We start from the raw sequence: 14,814 nt of genomic DNA on the forward strand, positions 1-14,814 counted from the left end.
CAGCACCTGTGATTCTGAAATTAATACAGAAAGCAAGATAATCAGTGTGTAACATCACTCTGATTGCTCCACTCACATGGAAAAAATTGTGGAACAGCAATCTCATCAGTCTTGCAAGTGAAATCTCCAGGAAATCATGATTATCCTTCCTCTGCACAAGCAGTCACAATGGAAGGTGATTCATCCCATCCCAGAGTTGCTGACCATGCACATCAGATCTTATTAAACTAGCCCTCAAGAACAACCAGTTCTCACAGCCAGCAGTAGAGAAATCGCTCAAGCGATATGTCCCTCCACTTTAAAACCATACAAATGTGAAGGGAAAATCTTTACACAATGGTGTATCCATGAACATTTTGTACAACTGCTGGTATCAATACCTCCGATAGTTCACTTTCTGCTATGACTCTTTGATGAGAAACAGTTAGCACCAGCCTTCCATTCCATGATCACTAACATCCTACAACATCATGGAAGAGAGGATATCAGACAAGTTAAAGACTTATCCAGTATTCTGTCCAATTTCGACTACACATTTCCAAAGACATTGGTTCTTTGCCCAATATCAAATCTATTATGTACACTAGCCTGGCTAAACAGGACACCATTTGAACCCCTCTCAAGAGCCTCATTAGATCACCTTTCATATAAGACCTGCTTCCAATCTGCATTAGCAAATGGCAGCCAGAATCAGTGCATACATGCTCCATTGCTTTAAATATATCTATCACAATTTGCTTTATAATTTGAATGATTGCTGTCATTTATTTGAGTTGTAAATGTACTGCAATTACATGTACATGTCAGTTAATCATAATCCTTCTTGCACCCTCTTCGTTGCTAAGTGGGTGTAAGTGGATAAATTTCAGAGACAAATCAAGCCCGATGATGGGTGGGATGGTTATGGGTGGTGGTGAAGCAGGCCTGTAAAAATGAGCATGAAATGACTAGAATGCTGGAGTAAGATTTCCTTACAATTAGATGATTCAGTTTATACCCAGGAAATACTTAAAATGCAAGAAATTGCCCACTCTCCTCTCCCTTGCCACAGTAGTTTCTTTGTCTATTTTTTTAATTGTTTTTTTTCTTCAGTTTACAGTTCATGCTTCAGAATCCACAGTAGGGCAGCAGATTTTGAATTTAAAGTACCATGATGAGAGGTCATTAGGGTCAAGTTCCAGTCAATGGATGAACAAAAGACAGAAAATTCTGTATGCCTTGATTCTGATTGGTTGTCCTTGGATCAAAGACAGGTCTAATGACCTGATACAAATATTGGAGCTGACCCATTGGAGGCACATGGTAAGCATTTCTTGATTTGTTGTATTAATAAAAATAGTCTTACTTAATTTGTTTTCCAATTTTTCTCTTTTGAAATGAGCACCATTAAAGGCAAGAAAGAGTAATGATAATGCACATAAATCAATCCTACTTTTTAGATCTCAGCCTTATTTTTATTTTTACTGTTTTCTGAAATGGGGAACTTGACTATTTACAAAGTAGAATGTACATGTATGTCAGAAAAACATACCCCCCAAACAACAACACTCCCTGTTTCTCTGACACTTTAGTATTTTATCAGTGTAGTTTGAACCTTAAGACTTTTGTGATGTTAGGGATACATTTTGCATTATAACTATTTTGAAAATGAACCATGATTGATTGTTACCCCAGTAGGTAAATTTTCATAAGGTGACATGGATGACATCTGTTATTTGTTGGGTAAAGGTGTCAGAGGTCAAGGTCATTATAAGTTTCACACATAATTCGTTGCATATTTTTGTTACAACATCTCAAAGTATCTTTGACGATAGGTATGTTGTGGGACTAAAACTTATGGATCATAATTGGCGTATTCTTTGCATGTGGTTTTAATTAATCCAAACATTATTTATTTCATACAAAACAGTTTATAGCTGGTGGCATCAGGTGGTTTATAAATTACAACACATCAAAAAGTAGCTTCATTTGATTATTATATATTTTTGCCGCACTGATTTGTAACAAAGTGTAATTTAATTTTCAGGTGAATCAAATACTAGGATGGCTTGAATGTGGCTTTAAGGTTGCTTCCCTTGTGAACTTCCTGGTGTTCCTGCATAAGGGGGTTTACCTGTCTCTGATGGAAAGAATTCTGGGAATCAGATCCGTGTTTCCACAGGAACAGGGAATGAGACAGGTAAGAAAACTGTCCCTGTAACTGTGATGAATGATAATGCTCTCAATATCTGTATGTCTGGCCTTCCACAGGCAAGATTTGTTGAGATTTTGTAAACGACAGTGCATCACGGTAAAGTAAGATTCGGGGGAGGGGGAGGGGGACAGACTGTTCATGCTTCTGTCCACCATTCTTTTGTCACACTTTACTGTATTCTCTTTAACTTTAAAAACATTTGAGACAGTGGATGAAATCAGTTTACTTTACGTCATCACATGAATGTTTGCTGCATGCCATATTAGGGATCCTGCTTTTAGGTCAGGGTCTTTTCTGTCACACTTTCCCTTTAAAGCCATTCAAGGAATTAAATTTTCTGCAATTTTTCTCTAATGACCTTTAATATAAGGCAGTAAAACTGTAACTTTTAATATCTTACCAGTAACTTTACAGGTTTGTCTTTGTGGAGTGTCAAATTTTGAATTACAGAAAATTTTAAGGTTGAGCGCACTGAGCATTAAAATGTTATCTAATTTAAGCCAGAAAAGTCTTTGCGAAGGGTCATTTCAACCTTTCTTCATTCAATTCCCCCCATATCAATGTAAACTTTAAAAGGACAGCATTCTGACTCACAGAAATTGACTGGGGTATCTTAACACGGTCCTTAGAAAGTAAACATTTGAGCTACCAACCCTAACTGCTTGGTAGGAACCTATGTTCACTTAAAATTTTTTCAAAGAGTAATTGTCATGCATTGTCCACATAATAACAATATTATCATGGTAGGGAGAAGGGAGGCATGTTCTTATTTTCAAATCTATTCTTGTTTTAAAAGCAATTAAGTCAGCATTACCAGGTATTTTAGACAAATTATGTGTGTGTTGATCAATATTTTTGAAGTATAATGCAAAACTTTGAGATGAAAATTATTCTGTGATGCTGTTCTGTAGAAATGTGGGGAAAAATTGATCTTGCAACAGCACTATACAGCCTTACCTTACTGTCAGGCCTGAGATGTAACAGCACTATATGGCATTACCGTACTAATAGGCCTGAAATGCAAGAGCACTATATAGCCCTTCCTTACCATAAAGCCTGAAATCAACAATACTATATATCTTTACCTTACTATTAGGCCTGAAATCAACAGTACTATGTATCCTTACCTTACTATTAGGCCTGAAATCAACAGTACTATGTATCCTTACCTTACTATTAGGCCTGAAATCAGCAGTACTATATATCCTTACCTTACTATTAGGCCTGAAATCAACAGTACTATATATCCTTACCTTACTATTAGGCCTGAAATCAACAGTACTGTATATCCTTACCTTACTATTAGGCCTGAAATCAACAGTACTTTATATCCTTACCTTACTATTAGGCCTGAAATCAACAGTACATTATATCCCTACCTTACTATTAGGCCTGAAATCAACAGTAATGTATGTCCTTACCTTACTATTAGGCCTGAAATCAACAGTAATGTATATCCTTACCTTACTATTAGTCCTGAAATCAACAGTACTATATATCCTTACCTTACTAATAGGCCTGAAATCAATAGTACTATACATCCTTACCTTACTATTAGGCCTGAAATCAACAGTACTATAAATCCATACCTTACTAATAGGCCTGAAATCAATAGTACTATACATCCTTACCTTACTATTAGGCCTGAAATCAACAGTACTATAAATCCATACCTTCCTATTAGGCCTGAAATCAATAGTACTATATATCCTTACCTTACTAATAGGCCTGAAATCAATAGTACTATATATCCATACCTTACTAATAGGCCTGAAATTCAACAGCACCATATAGCCCATATAAGGCCTGAAATCACAGCACTATCTAGTCCAACCTTACTATAAGTCCTTTCAGTATAACATGGTTCCTCTTGTAAGATATGCTCATTGATTTCAGTTTAATATGTTGTTTCACAGTAGTAAAATTATATGTATAATGTACTACTTCATTATAAGATATATCACCTTAATGCAGTATATTCTGTGGCTTCCATGGACAGCACTATGTTGGTAGAGTGGTGTATATAGAGGATATTTGCTTGAAATGAGTGAATAACGGATATATTTCATCGAGTGGATGAAAAACTCAGTATTTTCATGAGTGGCATAGCCACGAGTGAAAATACTAGATTTTTTCACCCACGAGATGAAATGTATCCGTTATTCACTCATTTCAAGCAAATATTCTTTTTATTTTATGCTCACATACATTGGCTACCTAACGTTTGTGACACAGTGAATTAGCAGATTTCTTACGGTAATGTCAGCTGTTTACCGTACATGTTTTGCTGTGCTATGTGTACATGCACACAAAATTTAGATCCAATCAGAGTGATAAAAATTAACTGATATTTCCAGAATAACAAACTATAAGTTTCAAGGATAACAGACAGGGATTATTAATCTGCCAATAATTAATGAATAATTATTAATTTGCTAAGGTGCAAAATCAAAGGGAGGTAAGTATGTTCTGACCCACAATATTAGTACCTGTAGTGAAAAAATATTGTTATTTTTTCACCACAGTGAAATATCAGTATTATTTTAATAAGAAAATCAAGTAATTCACTGCTTAGCATAAAATTAATGTACTTCCTTACAAAATGATCTTGCTATAATTTGGCATACTATGCAGATCCCACAGACAGCACCTTATTGGTGGAGTGCTGTATAATGGACTTAAGTATAAAATGATCTCACTATAATGTGGTATACTTTGTGGCTCCAATGGACAGCATTATAGTGATGGAATGCTGTATAATGTACTTCATTATAAAATAATCTCACTATAATGTGGTATACTGTGGCTTCCATGGACAGCACTACAGTGATGGAGTGCTGTGTTAATACCTTTTTTGGCTGTTTATCCACTTGTTTGTCTGAGTTTGTCCTCACATCCAAAAGTATTGTTTGTTAGATGCCAATTACCAAGATGCACATGTAGGACTTCTTCATATTTTTGTACAAGACACAAATGTAGGACTTCTTCATATTTTTGTACAAGACACAAATGTAGGACTCCTTCATATTTTTGTACAAGATGCACATGTAGGACTTCTTCATATTTTTGTACAAGATGCAAATGTAGGACTTCTTCATATTTTCGTACAAGATCCAAATGTAGGACTTCTTCATATTTTCGTACAAGATGCAAATGTAGGACTTCTTCATATTTTTGTACAAGATGCAAATGTAGGACTTCTTCATTTTCAAACAAGATGCAAATGTAGGACTTTTTCATTTTCATACAAGATGCAAATATAGGACTTCTTCATTTTCATACAAGATGCAGATGTAGGACTTCTTCATTTTTATACAAGATGCAAATGTAGGAATTATTCATATTTTCATACAAGATGTAAATGTAGGACTTCTTCATATTTTCATATAAATTGCTAAATAAACTGCCCATTCTATGAAAAAGCATCTTTTGATGGCTTTATGAACTCAGAGTCCTTAAACTGCTAAACATTTTCCACTGCTAAAGTAACTGGCAGTAGGGTATATTGAAGATTTTGTTATGCTTTCACCATTTTCAGTAGATTTAGCATTTAATGCTACATGATTTTGTCTGTCTGAACATCTGTACATTTGCTCATGTCTCTCTCATGCATCACAGTTCAGTGGCTATTAAAAGACTGTATGGATTAAAATCAAATTTAATATGTCTTAACCTCAAGAAGACGTAGGGAAGATTTAATTTTCACCTTTAGTCATTTCCGTTGAATAAATTATAAACACTGTTTATTGCAGAAGCTATTTCTTGCATTGCATGTCTTGTTTCCACTATATGACATTGAAAATCCATTGACCAAGTAAAAAGACCAGTGTTTTCTGTAACAGTTTTTAATAAAATTGGGTTGGTAAGAATAGTCCATGTTTCATTTCAAATTTGCTAGTATTCTCTGTTGGTTCCATATATCAGACTGCAGTGCTTTGAAGCATTTTGATTGGTTGATATTAAATACTAAATTGACACAAAATGCAGAATTGACCAGATGTGAAAATTTCTAAAAATAACATTTGTCCCAAAAAACAATGCTGGAAAAAATGTGTTGGTGGGATTTTTTAAATTGTTGGTCGGGTTACAGGAAACAAAGAATTTTGTTTGTTGCCTGGCCTCATCATTGGAAACCGAAGTTGGTATTGGGCTTAATATCAAAAGGGCATAAAACAATGTTTGTTTTCTTCTTTCCCCATTCAAAATTTAATGAGTTATGAAGTTTGATTTAGAAGTTTACCCTCTCATTTTGAACTAAAGTTTTACAGATAAGGGGTGGGGTGGCATTTGCTGTGTCTTAATCCATTTTTTTTTTACTCAGCTGGTTATAGATCAGAAGTCTTTATGGGACCGTCTGCTGTCCATCATCAGTTGTCAGTCCATCCAGTAGCACAATTTTGTTACTGCTACACCTGAATTACTTGGAGGATTGTCTTGAAATCATACACTCAGATTTATCTATTTGGTCCTAAATGAAAATGGAGCTGTTCAATATGGCTGGCACAGCTACAGTATTGAAAATCTTGTACTTAATACTTCTCCTAAATGGATGGTTGCATCATCAAAGGGTTTCGACTAAAAGACTAATTATGATACCTGGCTGTTCCAGAATGGAAATGGTGTCAGATACCTCAAATAAGGAAACTATCGTGACAGCCAGCTTGAAAATCTTCTTGGTGCTACTTTTTCTAAATGGAGAGTCATATTGCCATGGAGTTATCACCAGATGACTTCTTATAATGTCTGGTTGGTCCTAAATGTAAATGAAGCTAATCTGACATCAAATACATGGTATACGTCTTCAACATCATCTTATTATTTAAATATATAATTTGCTGGTCATATCAACAAAGGAGTTTACCCAAAAACTTACCATCTCTGGTTGGTCCTAATGAAAATGTTGCCCATAGACATCCAATATGGCTGCCACACAGAACATAATAAAAATGTTTTCACTGCATCTCGAGAAAGGATGGTCATGTTACAAGTGTATGGCATATTCAGCAAAAGTTCTGTGTGGTATTTAGTTTGTCCTAAATTAAAATGGTGTTGATCTTACAACCAAATGAATATGCCTGCCATAGCGGCTAACTTCAAAATCTCATTCACGGATATCAGAGATGGTTTCAACAACGAGTCTTATTTGAATTCCTGAAGAGTCTTTTCATGCAGTAGAATATGAGTTCATTATAGGGACACATTTTCACATAAGTTATTGTCTTAATAGCAATAATGTACTGCTGTTTTTGTAGATGTGTAACAAAATGCATATGATCTTTACCTTCAGGTCACGTTTGAGTACATGACAAGAGAACTATTGTGGCATGGATTCTCAGTAAGTAGTACAACGTTGCTGGAGGGTTCTTCATGACCTATACATTTACTTTGGTGTAGCACAAGGGATAAAAATGAGTGCCAGAATAGAGCTTCAACCTGAGAACTTCATCACTTTGTCAAGATTGTTAATTACCAGTCTGTATGGATGTTCAATCTGTTCTAATCTTGTTGATCTAATATTTGACAAATTTGCCGAGGATGTGGTAGGTCATTGGTTCGATCCATGGCTGAGTCATACCAAAGACTTATAAAAATGGTACTAACTTCTGCCTCACTTGGCGCTCAGCATTAAGAGGTTAGTGTTAGGACTGGTCTGCCAGGCGTCAGGATAATGTGACTGGGTGGGACATCATGCTACATGTCTGTGGCATGATGCTCCAGCGCTAGACATCACTATAAACTGCCACACAGCAGACATCATAGTGATATGAATGATTTTGTTTAACGCTACATTACAAATCCAAATAACACACACACACACAGACACACACACATTGGAGTAATGTTTCTGCAAGTTGTTTGTAGTTACCAGTTACTTATAAAACAACACATTTTGTGCTCCATTTGCAAAAAAAGAATATAAACCTGAGGACTTTGCTGTCTACATGAATATATTGGTTCTATCTTGCATTAGTTAGGTTATGGAGTGGGTAAATGTATAACAGCAAGAAAGGGAGGTAATTCTCAATCTATACATTGACCTGTGAAAAATGTGAAATATTGGAAATTTTGGCATCTGTTCCATGTGATCAACATACTGTTCTATCAACAAATTTCAGTGCACTGCACATTGATGTATATGCTTGTGTGATGAGCTAGAAGTGGGAGGAAATCTGCAGTTTTTTTTAAAGAACAAACAACAATCTTGAAAAATTGTAAAGACACATTAAGCACCAGTTACATCAGTTAGTTAAAGATTATGTACATTATTTAGTGTTTCTCAGTCTGAGACTGGTACCCTGCTCAATTTATAATGTTTGGTCAGAGTTGTATTTATTACCACTGTTTTATTGATTCTACAGTAGGATATTTTCTTTTTCAGGAGTTTCTTTTCTTTATTTTACCCTTGATAAATTTCCAAAGACTTAAAAATTTTGTGATGCGGAGGCTGCTTCCAAAATCAGTGTTGGGAAGAGGCTTGAATGATGGTTTCCAGAGGATTTTGACTTCTTGTGCCATATGTGGGGAGTGGCCTATAAATCCAAGAGAGATCGGATGTTGTCATGTCTTCTGTTACTTCTGTATACAGGTATAGCCAGACTGTCAATCTGAAATGTATACAGAGTGATACAAATACATGTATATACTTTGTTGATTTTTGAAAAATCCACATTTCTCCTTTGGAAAATAATCTATCCATGTCCTCCCAGTTTTCATCAACATTATTTAACTTTCAAAATTCAGCTTTAAGTATATATTCAATACTATAACAGTAAAGTTAGATTGTGCTATAACTAATTGTATCTTTTATAAGTTGTTTCTGGCAAAATTTAAAATTGTAGTGCAATTTTATCATGAGCCATGGAAACTCCATTGCCAAACAGGGCCTACCACATAAATAATAATGATTGTTAATGCATTTTTCTTCTTCTTCAAAATAAAGATTTTTTTTATCAAGTTCCCTGTGATTTACCTTAGCTGATGCACACAATCAGCTTGATCTGAGCTCTTTTATTTCTTAAACAGTATGTGACAAGTTACTGTATATTCTGTAAGTAAGAACACAAAAGTCCAAAAAACACTTTAACACACACACTCACAATATTCATCTGTGGTGTTATCAGACAAAAATCAGGTGTGCAGTAACACGACTAATAGCTATACATAACAACGGTCAGCTCTCACAGTGTAAATGAAATATTTAGAAATTCAGAAGCATCCTATAAGTATATTGACAGTACAACACAGTTAATATGGACACCTCAAGAAATGGGTGAAACCAATCATTTTAATACAATAAGCCTTTAGATACATGCAGAACTACCAATAAGAAATAAGAACTGACAGTGTAGTAAATTGAACATTTGATTCAAATCCTAAGTCAGTATGACATATTCGTGTTACTGATATATATATATATATATATTTATATATATATATATATATATATATATATATATATATATATATATATATATATATATATGAAAAATCACTCTGTCCTATTGTCATAATTACTTACACTGGTAATCAGCCTAGATGATAATCAAGAAAACATTAGACTAAACTACAGAGAATGTTATATAAATATTAAAATTGAAACATAAAAATATAAAATGGCATAAGATTATATACATTAATAACAAAAGCTTTTTTTATTGTGTTTTTTAAACACTTAATTAAATAGAATTTAATAAGGAAATGGAGAAAATCTCAGCAACACTCTATATGGGTGCTAAAATATAAGGGAAGTAACTTGGGATGACTTTCCTGCATCTTATGCTAAACAAAATGGTCAATTTTGAAACAGAATTGTGATAGGAAAAGGCGATGTTTATAATTCCATTCCAAGAAATAAGGGAAAAGAATATAAATATTGATCAGCAATATTTAAAAACAATGAAACATCTCCACACACAATATAACCAGTATGAATACAGTGGGAAATAAAGAAAAAATAACTAAAAATATTAATCTACCCATTATTAAACACATTGTACTTTTACTTTTAGATATAATGCCAAAATGTGGGAGAGATGATACATCAGTATCCTGTAGAATTAATTTTCTACAATTGTAAGGTTATGTGACTTGAGTATGATCCCTCGAGTTGTAAAATGAGATTGCAACACTTTGCAAAAATAATAGACCAAAATGTTAACACAAAAAAAGGGGGCCCCGAGTGGTCTAAAGCGCTTACCGTTCCAGATCACTGCCATCTCACCTCTGTCTGCGTGTGTTCGAGTCCAAGGCTTGGCTAGCGTGGATATGCGGGAAAGCCTCCCAGTAGCTTCTCGTGGGTTGGTGGTTCTTCCCTGGATTTTCCAGGGTTCTTCCTCCACCAGTTATACTGGATGCCATGTATAGCCTATCTTGTGCTGAAAAATGGTGTTAAACACTAGAACAACAACAACAATAACAATAACAAAAAAATGTAATTCACTAAAATAATAAATGCTATATCAGAATCTTAACATTTCCATGTGAAATGATAACTACTTGATTTCATCTCAACCTAACCCCAATAAATGCATACGTTGTTGTATCTATACAAACCGTTGACAATTCATGTGTACTAGAGTTAAAATACAAACAATATAGCAAATCAGGACTTGCATACAAATTCATTGGCATGTTTAAATGAAGTTAATGCAGATATGATGGGCACTGTGTAGGCCCAAATGGTATTAGGTCTAACTAGTGTAATAGTTCATATCACAAACAACTGTGTATTGATAATTGCAACATGATCTTTCATTCTCAACTCAATTTTGGTTCAAGTTAGACCACAGGAGGTCGTCTACTGTCTATTTTCTTATGTGCCTACATCTTCAAATGAGAAGATGGGACCCATAATGCATCTTGCACTGATTCGTCAGTGATGTGAACAAGATATTGTATTCCATCCATTGTGGAATGCAGAGCTAAATAATACACACTTATACTTATGAAAACCCCATGAGTCTGACATTTGTTCAAGATCATTTGCATTGACATGATCCGAGTCACAAAATCAGTTTGTTTCTAACTTGTTTTGGTCGGCCTTAAGTAATATTAGTAGTAATAATTTGATTAATTTTGGAGGATTCAATATCATTAGAAACAGACTAGTCAAGAATAGTTTGAGAGCTTTTGATGTGAATAGGATTTTGGGAGCCTTACTAATAACAGTAGAGTAGTTGTCGGCATTGCTTTAAGTCGATCAACATGAACAGGAGGTGGAAATAACTTGTTGCTTGTTGGATCCATCAAAACACAAGTATGTGAGCTTGGGAAACTATGCACAGCCTATTGGTGCTTCAGGCTTTTGGCTGAATTAGGTCTTTCACCTGTCATATACATGTATTCATCTACAAAGTCATAAAAGGAGCCTTTGCATTTGCACATTCGATAATGTCTTCCTGAGTCTTTTCTAGATGTAGTTTTACATCATCTCTTATGGCTGTAAGAAGAGTTGCATATGGGAATCTTCTGGAATAGACTTAAATATGTGGTGACATACTAGCATTAACTATGGTGACATACTAGCATTAACTGTGGTGACATACTAGCATTAACTGTGGTTACATACTAGCATTAACTGTATTGTTCAGAGAAAACACTACTGAATGAGTCGTAATGTCCCAGTTGGTACAGTGTGTGTTCAGATATGGTGTTAATATTGTAGTTAAAGTTTGATGAGTAGCTCTCATGCACCAAGACAAATGATGAACATACTATATGTAAATTGTTGAGAAATATCCTCCATTTTGCATAAGTCTGCAATCACCTTGATAGTAATATAGATGTAAATATTCATCAGACAGGGTTCCCACGCTTCTGTGAAATTAGGAAAAAGGCGGGAGAAATTATAATTTTTTTTCTGACTGAAAAGTCCTTGAATTTCTCAAATAATGATCAGAGTTGTGAAAAACCCATTAATTTTCTGCCACCACTTGACCCTCAAAACAATGACGTAATTGAGTTGTAACTCATCTGATCATGAGTTAAATTTATCGAGTTCTAACCAGAATATTCAGAGGGTGCAGTATGGATCATTTATGTGCTTGCAATAAACATATGTGTAGTAGACTTTGGTTTCATAGTGGGAATAATGAGTATATGATTGTCAGAACGTAAGTATCTTGCTGGTGTGTACACATGGGGGAGGTTGGATAGGTATGTTGGACTAGAGTCCGGCAGTGAAACGCAGCAAGAGAACAAAGTTTGTGTTTGATTCTGGATCAAATGGATAGCCAGTGTAGGGTACATAGCAGCGGGGAAGTGTGCTCTGATCATGGTACTCTAAGTATGATCTGAGCAGCTGTGTTTAGGAACTGTTTACTTGCTATAAGATGTATATATATAGAATTCTTTAGAATTAAAGGTTTGAAAGGTAACAAAACTATTTTATATTCATTATGTTGTTCCCACTTGGCAGTATAATGCAGGTCAGCAAAATAATGTTAGAATTTCTATTCTGTACTTTGAAATGACTTTATGTGCCAGTTTATAGGAATATAATCAAACTTGTTTCGTGTGATACATTTTGTGGTTTTGTACATGATCATCTTTTCTGACTTCGATGTTTTTGGAGAGTCTTGAAAGAGAAACATCTTTAGATTTAGAAAATGCATGTTTTACAATCTAAAATGTTCTTTAATTCCATTCAGTAATGGTCATATGTGAACCTGGAAAAAAAATCATTTCATCCTGGAGAAACCCTGGAAATGACTTGGAAATTTGTCTTTAGAAAAGCATGGGAACCATGATAAAGTTAAATAAGATTAAATTCAAAGACAAATTTGTTCATGCTTGTAACTACTGTATTTTTAATAATTTGTCAGTGAGTACAACAGTTTCTGATCTAAGAAAGATAGTTTGATTCTGTGATATCTGATATGCAGATGCAGTCACCTGAAACTGATGAAAAGGTACTCTCTCTGTTTGAGGCAGTACAGGCAGTGGATTTATGTAAAAACTCCCATATAGGACATCGCTAATGGTAAAATCATCTATTACGTTTTTTTTGGACAAATTCTATTATAATTATAGATTCATAATTATCTTCATATTTGTCATTATAATAACAGGATTCACAGATATGACATGCATTGCAGATTAATAACACTGTGAGGGGGCTCCGAGTGGCCGAGTGGTCTAACGCGCTCTCCGTTATGGATCACTGCCATCTCACCTCTGTCTGCGTGGGTTCGAGTTTCGGATTCAGCCAATGTGGGTATGTGAGAAAGCTTGCCAGTAGCTTCTTGTGGGTCGGTGGTTCTTTCTGGGTTCTTCCTCCACCATTAATACTGGCCACCATGTATAGCCCATTGTGTGCTGAAAAATAGCGTTAAACCCTACAACAACAACAACAACAACAATAACACTGTGCGTGAGGTCGTGTGGCATGTAGGAAAAATTCCATTTTTATACTTTCCCAGCAATATTTTGCTCAAAATGCCTTGGCTTGGTTGTAAAATTTCCATTCTCCACCATGTAGTAGTACTGGGGAATGATGGTAGTGGTTGTAGAAAGAATAAACAAAATGTTGCCCAAACTTCTGACAAGGGAAGCAACTTTGTAACATAACATCTTTGTCAAGGCCAAATGAATACTATGTGAGTTTCAGTGACACATCGAGAGATATAACAAGCAATAACTGCAGAATTTATCACCGATTTCTTTTTAAATGTTTATTATTTAGCTATTGATGTATATGGAAATTAAATAAAGGTCTGTGATTATTTATCATTAAATGTTTATTATTTAGCTACCGATGTATATTTAAATTAAATAAAGGTCTATGATTATTTATCATAACTGGTCAGTTCCTACAGCATTATTTCCACACATGCAATGCAGACTTGCTTTTCTCATGCTGAGCAATATAAAAAGATAGATTCAATGCTTTTTTAAAAATAAATTTGCTAAGGAAACACAGAAGAATGTAAAGTTCACAATCTGTGCTTTTTGAGAACCATGTTGAGAACTGGTTGCTCACAACAACTGTGTGACAGACTGAATTCACATTTTCAAGGCAAACTTGAATTCAATCTGTCAGACAGTTTAATTCCATTTACAACCTTGTTGAAATATTTATATGCCTTAAAGAAAGTATTAAATTCAGTTGGTTCATTCTTGTGAAAATTTGCTTCATTTTTCAGAGTAATTTCCAGGCAGATCCCTCGTTTACCTGCCCATTATGTAATCAGAGTGTGGGAGATTCCAGCAGTATCACTGCTATTAAGGTGAATCTATCCTGATGAATGAGACAGAGGATCAACTGAAAACAAATGGAGACAATTCTTACATGAAATGTGCACTTCATTGTCTTCTCATGTTGTGAAGCTTTATATAATAATGTTTTACTTTTGTAAAAAAAAATATTTTCTCAAAGAAATCTTCAGAATTAAAAAAATCCTAAGATACAAATAGTTTTCAGGTTTTTTGGTTGGATTGGCTTGAGCTGATAAATCAACAAAATGCCATTGAAAGCAATGACCATGATAAACATGAAAGCAATGACCATGATTAACATGAAAGCAATGACCATGATAAACATGAAAGCAATGACCTAAACATGAAAGCAATGACCATGATAAACATGAAAGCAATGACCATGATAAACATGAAAACAATGA

The 14,814-nt window shown here is 34.6% G+C and overlaps 1 protein-coding gene across 3 annotated transcripts in view; it reads left to right on the top strand.

Annotated features, from left to right (window-relative positions):
• LOC149781305 (peroxisome biogenesis factor 2-like) overlaps positions 1–14,605 on the top strand; it is a 101,888-nt gene extending 87,283 nt beyond the window's left edge. For all 3 annotated transcript variants that reach the window (XM_089935403.1, XM_089935404.1, XM_089935405.1), the window contains 5 exons: positions 1,093–1,302; positions 2,027–2,179; positions 7,482–7,529; positions 8,574–8,780; positions 14,338–14,605. In XM_089935403.1, coding sequence (XP_089791529.1) covers positions 1,093–1,302; positions 2,027–2,179; positions 7,482–7,529; positions 8,574–8,780; positions 14,338–14,436 — 717 coding nt within the window. In that variant the 3' untranslated portion in view covers positions 14,437–14,605. The remainder of the gene's footprint in view (positions 1–1,092; positions 1,303–2,026; positions 2,180–7,481; positions 7,530–8,573; positions 8,781–14,337) is intronic.
• Positions 14,606–14,814: the final 209 nt, after the last annotated feature.

This window comes from Sinohyriopsis cumingii, chromosome 15, assembly GCF_028554795.1.
Source record: "Sinohyriopsis cumingii isolate HCF-2022 chromosome 15, ASM2855479v2, whole genome shotgun sequence".
Classification (NCBI taxonomy): Eukaryota; Metazoa; Mollusca; class Bivalvia; order Unionida; family Unionidae; genus Sinohyriopsis; species Sinohyriopsis cumingii.